Raw genomic sequence first — 5,617 nt, 5'->3', positions numbered from 1 at the left:
CAATGCTGGGTGTACGCAATCATACGAGCTTGGCTCGACAAACAGCCATTCGTCTGCCTTGCAAGTGGCGTTCAGTGCCAACACCTTGAGAGGCCCCGACGCCATATATTTCCGCACACACCGATTCGCAGAGCCCTGACCACTTGGGCCCAACATCAACCCGGCACTGGCGCCCATCAATCCTCAAATCAACAAAGCGAGCCTTGCTCACTCGTGCGCCCGCACTTTCCTTTGCTGGCCCGCTGTGACGCTCGGCCCTCCGTGCCACTGCGTCGCATGCGGCTTGCCTGGCCTCCAAACCCAGGCAACCCAACCACACAGCCATCCAGCCATCCACTCATCTGCCCTGCCCATTGCCCAGCCCAGCCGCCCTGCCATACACTCAGCCACTCAACCACCCAGCCACCCAGCCGCCTACACAACCACTCAGCTATCCTGCCCGCTCCTTGGCCCGTCAGCCATCCTCCAGCCACCCACCGCCCTGTGGTGCAGGTTCCATTTGAGCGCCTTGTCGTGCGCCGCCCTCTCCGCAGCCTTGACCTCCTCAGCCACATCCACCACCAGGCCGCGGGGGGCGCACTCCTGCGTGATGTCATGATGACGATGACGGTGTCACGCCGCGGCAGGGGTTACGCAATGGGTGAGAGGGGTGAGTACAGGATAAGGATATGGCGGGGGTGATGCAAGAGACGGACGGCAACCACCAGGCCGCGCGGGATAGGGGAGGAGTTGTTTGGGGAAACCCGTTGTGGGATGCTGGAGTGTGGCAGGGTGGCGAACGAGAGGCCGAGCTTGGGTGAGATGCGCACAGGCGGGCGGGCAACCATGCGGGTGCGACGCGCCAGCCTGCGCGCAGCCAACCAGGCCGCCGCATCTCTTGACCAGCGCCCGCTGACCCTAGATCGATCAACAGGGGGCCAGCCAGGGGCTCGGCGGCCAGGAACCCTTGGCGGCCGGGCAGCAGAATCATGGACGCGTGTTCGAGGTTCCGAGGTTGCGCACCCACCTGTGCAATGAAGCGCGTCAGCTCCGCGGCATCGACCTGGTTCCACTCCAGCCGCAGCCACAGGGGCTTCAGCCCGGGCGGCCGCGCGACTGGGACCGCCCCCAGCACAGCCTTGGCGCCCTCGGTGCCGACCTGCAGGGTTGGGGCCGCGGCGGGGGGGGGCAGGGCGGAGTCTGCGAGGGCGGCCAAGGGGTGTGGCGAGCTGGATTCGGCAGGGGCGGAAGGGAGGGCCTGGAGGGTCGGAGGTTTGCTCTGCGAGTCTGCGGGTTCGAGAAACGTGCAGCCACCCAGTTTGAGGCGCATGGTTGCACCGCCAGGTGTGTTGTGTGGGTGTTGTGTTGTGTTGTGTTGTGGTGTGGGTGTGTATTATGTTGGAATGTATGCGTGCGTGTGCATGTGTGTGTGCGTGTGCGCGTGCCCATGGGCGTGCCTGCACAAGGGTGCGCGGCCGCACACCTGGTTGTGTGAGAGGTGGACCTCCGTCAGCCACGGCCCCACCAGCCGCGCCGCAGCCCTGGCCCCGGCGTCGCCAATCTGGTTATCGAACAGCCCTAGGTTTGGGGTCAGAGGGGGTTGGGGGAAGGGCATGGAGTGGCGGCACGATCGATGGGATGGGGAGGAGGAAATGCAGGGAGATGCAAACGATGATGGTGATGATGCCGGGCAGGGGCAGCTGGGGGGAGGTGCGAAAGGAGGAGGAGCAGGAGGAGGAGCAGGGGAAGAAGCACGGGGAGGAAAATGAGAGCGAGGGGGTGGAGCCCGCCGCACTGCCATGTGTCATGAGTAAGGGGGGAAAGGGGAATGCACAACCACCGACGGCCAACCCGGGGTCGAGGCCAGGCCAGGCAAGCAGCGACGCATGCGTCCAACCACCCGAGCACCCCACCACCCAAGCGCCCAACCCTGGTCTGACGCTCACACAGCTTGGCAACCTCGAGGCAGGCCGAAACCGAGGGATACCAGTCGGCCAAGATAGCCACCTGGCGGTGGCAGTGGAGGGCAGCAGCGGGGGGCCCCACAAGTTGGTTGTGCGTAACGGCGCGATCTAGGACCAAGGCTTGAGCAATGCTTGAAAGTGCTCAAAATGCTTCATTGTATGGACGTGTTTGAGCGTTTGTTTTTGATCGCGCTGGACAAAAGGCCGCTGCAGCCAGCCAGGGGCCCCTGCAAATGGGCGGCAGGACCCCCAGGGCCAACCTCGGACTGGGCGCCGCGCACCTCGGAATCCGTGAGGCCCATCTTCTCCAGCCTGAAGCTGAGCAGCACCTTTGACCCCCGGCTCAGCGGCGGCCCCGCCGCCGCAACGGCGGCCGCGGCCGCGCCACTTGCAATCGCCGGGGTGCTCGGCCCCGGGGACTCCCCCGGCCGCGCGCGCCGGCGCGCGCCGCCATGCCCCGGCTCCCCCATCAGCTTCTCCTCAGCTTCCGCCAGGGCCGCCTCCTCCTCGTCGCTCCCGCTGCCGCTGCTGCCGCCGCTGTTGCTGCCGTCGCCGCCGTCGCTGCCGTCGCTGCTGCCGCTGCCGAACGCCGCAAACGCCGCGGCATCATCCGCCTCCCACGCCCCCTGCTCGTCCCGCTCGTCTGGGCTGCCGGTGCCACCGCCCCCCTCCCCAATGCCTTGCTGCTCTTCCAACTCGACGCCTGCCTGCTCCCCCTCCTGCTCCTCCTCCTGCTGGCCCCTGCCCTCCTGTCCCTCCTCCCGCGCAGCCTGTTGCTCCCGCTGCTCCAGCTCCCCCGCCTGCTGCTCCCCGTGCTCCTCCTGCTGCTGCTGCTCCTGCTGCTGCTGCTGCTGGCGCCGCAGGAATGATGTCATGTCATACGCGTCGTCCTCGCTCACCTCGCTGCCGGCATCACCGCTCGCCCCCTCTGCATGCTCGCGAGGCGACGCAGCCGGCGGCGGCGCCGGCGGTGCCTGCGGCGGCGGCGGCGGCATGCGACCGGCAGCAGGCGTGCGCGGCGCGGCAGCTGCGGCCGCGGCTGCCGCCGACATGCGCTGGGCCCAGCTGGCGACCGCTCGCAGCCAGTCGCTGCTGAACCGCTGCCCTGCGTGCACTTTGACCTGGGGTTGTGGCGCAGGTCGCGATGCGTTTGATTGTGCTATTGCCGATGCATTTGATTGTGCTATCGCAATCGCTTCAAGCCCGGCTCGGCTGTGTTGGGTGCGCGTTCAGCACCGCAAGCGCAGCTGTGTGCAGGCACGTGCGCCGAGAGCACGCACGCCTGGCATCGTGCTGAACGGCGTGCATACAGCCGCTGGCCGCTGTGTCAGCGCTGGCTTTGGTGGTCGCGGGGGTCACGCTGACCCCCGCGTGCAATGAGGCCTGGTTGCCCGAGGTACGGGCGGTTGCAGCAGCAGCAGCAGCAGCAGCAGCAGCAGCAGCAGCAGCAGCAGCAGCAGCAGCAGCAGCAGCAGCAGCAGCAGCAGCAGAGGTTGACGCTTTGTACCGGCGCGCACCTCCCACACGGCGAGCGATTTCAGATCAGGCTGTACCACGAGCAGGCGCGACTCCTCCAGCGTCAGAGGCACAAAGGGGCCAGCCCGCCGAGCGGGCTGCGCGCCGCGGGCATGGGCAGCCGCGGGGCTGCCTGCCGCACCACGGGCGGCGACATTGCGCCCGCCGCCGCGGCCGCGCCCGCCGGGGCTGCCTCGGGCGCCTCCCCGGGCTGGCCCTGAATAGCCACTCCGTCCCCTGGCGCCACGGCCGCCGAAGGGATCGATGGAACCGTACCCTGGTGATGACGCCGCATGTGTGCCGCGCCCACCCCTGCCGCGTGCTCCACCGCCCCTCATTTCAAGGCCTAATTGTGCGCACGGGTAGCGATACGCTGCAAAATCACCGTTGCAATTTCGAGAGGCTTCTGTGTAAAGGTGGAGCGGTGCGATCCGACGCAGATCGCAACCGGGTTGCAACGATCTACCGAACTCCCTTGATGGCCTCCTGCACCGATTCGCACGGTTTCTCTGGGCAATTGCGTCAGTCGGCCTTTCACCATCTTCCCGATGAAACAAAAGGAAGGCAGCTGCAGCACACCCAACACACTCCCCTCAACCTTAGCCTGGATAGCTGTGGATCGCCTCACCACGTGATTTAGGGCTTTTAGAAGAAACATCGGCCTGCGGACAGCCCGCGCGGGCGCTGGAGGCGCGCAACAGTCCCTCGTGTTGCATTCGAATCAGGGCCCATCCAAAGCCCCTCGTGAGGTGCGCTTTAGGCAGTGGTTCAGAACAGGACAGTTTGTTTGCACTCGGCTTATCCGCTTCATGCCGTGCGTTCCGCCCGGCAGGCGCTCTAGCGCTTCTGGTGGCACCGAGCTCGCGCGCCGCAGCGCCGCTGCTCGCCTCCGAGCGGCGCCCGCCGCGCCCTGCCTCCGCAGGGCCGCCTCGCAGCAGCTGGGGCCGCGATGATGAAGCTGAAGCAGCGCTTCAACGCCACGCGGTTCGACTTCCAGCTGCACGTGCACACGCTGCAGCCGTGGCCGTCCGGCAACAAGGCCATCGCGATCGGCTGGCAGCGCGGCAAGCGGCGGCGCGGCGCGACGAACTCGATCATGCCAGTGCCCAGCTCCGAGCGCGGCGGCAGCACCGTGGTGCGCTTCAACGAGCGCATCAACTTCAAGTCGACGCTGTACAAGGTGCGCAGCTGCCGCCGCCAACCAGACACGCGTATCACACACAATCGCAGCCAGCGCCTACACATCATGACGTCAGCAGGACAAGCGCGCCCGCCACCGCCGCTGCTCCTGCCGCCGCCGCGACCCCTGAGCGCCCCCCGCGCGACCCTGTCCCCCCACTCGACACAACCTCGCGCAGACGCCCGGCGCGGCCGAGCGCGGCGGGCAGCTTGGGCCGTTCAAGCGCAAGTGCGTGATCCTGGCCATCCTAGAGACCGACGGCCGCACGCACGCGACGGCCGCGCTGGGGCGCGTGGTCATAGACCTGTCTGAATTCGCGTCCATCGACGGCCAGGAGCTGCGGACGTTCACGGTGGCATGCAATAAGGCGATCCAAGCGGCAGTCGGGGAGCCGCAGCTGACCATCACACTCCGGTGAGCCACGCCCGCGCGCGCGCAACACACTGCGGGGCCCCAACCGCCGCCCGGCTGCGTCGTCGCCTGGACGCGTCGCTGAGCGGCCGCCGCGGCCGCAGTGGCGCGGCGCGCGGGTGCATGCAAGGGCGCTCGTGGGCTTTGGCGTGGCTGGCCATGACGCCCCTCCTGCCATGCCGCCCGCGTGCCCCCCCAGCTGCCGCTGGAAGAAGGCGGGCGCTGACTTCACTGAGGATGAGGCGGCCTCGATGTCTACTGACCAGTCGGGCTCCAGCCTGGGCGGGAACATAAAGTGGGTGGCGGGGTCGCGCTGAATGGGCGCTGAATCGGGCGCTGAATTGGGCGCTGAATCAGCCGCTAAATCGGGCGCTGAAAAGGGCGCCGAATCGGCCGCAAAATTGGGCGCTGAATCAGGCGCTGAATTGGGCACTGAATCGGGCGCTGAATCGGGTGGTGGCGCAACAGGGTCCCCACCACGGGCGCGCTACTAGGGCCCCAGTGGGTCGCAGTTTTGGGAGGCGGCGCGACGGGCTCGTCGGCGCCGTTTGTTGGCAGGCGTCAGCGG

At 67.5% G+C, this 5,617-nt stretch overlaps 3 protein-coding genes across 3 annotated transcripts; 2 read left to right on the top strand and 1 right to left on the bottom strand.

The window, feature by feature from the left end:
- Positions 1–426: 426 nt before the first annotated feature.
- On the bottom strand, positions 427–2,995 carry MNEG_12853 (hypothetical protein; the record flags this gene model as incomplete). Its single annotated transcript, XM_014038677.1, has 3 exons — positions 427–582; positions 1,007–1,138; positions 2,225–2,995. 3 exons carry the CDS (start codon positions 2,993–2,995, stop codon positions 427–429), a joined length of 1,059 nt encoding a protein of 352 aa, XP_013894131.1.
- A 324-nt stretch (positions 2,996–3,319) lies between these two features.
- MNEG_12852 (hypothetical protein) lies at positions 3,320–3,679 on the top strand (the record flags this gene model as incomplete). The annotated part of the gene is made up of 1 exon (XM_014038676.1): positions 3,320–3,679. The coding sequence occupies one exon, from the start codon at positions 3,320–3,322 to the stop codon at positions 3,677–3,679; it is 360 nt and encodes a 119-aa protein (XP_013894130.1).
- Positions 3,680–4,407: 728 nt separating this feature from the next.
- On the top strand, positions 4,408–5,366 carry MNEG_12851 (hypothetical protein; the record flags this gene model as incomplete). Its single annotated transcript, XM_014038675.1, has 3 exons — positions 4,408–4,638; positions 4,817–5,052; positions 5,249–5,366. 3 exons carry the CDS (start codon positions 4,408–4,410, stop codon positions 5,364–5,366), a joined length of 585 nt encoding a protein of 194 aa, XP_013894129.1.
- Positions 5,367–5,617: the final 251 nt, after the last annotated feature.

The sequence above is a fragment of the Monoraphidium neglectum genome, assembly GCF_000611645.1.
Source record: "Monoraphidium neglectum strain SAG 48.87 unplaced genomic scaffold scaffold03473, whole genome shotgun sequence".
NCBI lineage: Eukaryota > Viridiplantae > Chlorophyta > Chlorophyceae > Sphaeropleales > Selenastraceae > Monoraphidium > Monoraphidium neglectum.
This window is presented reverse-complemented; position numbering and strand designations above follow the sequence as displayed.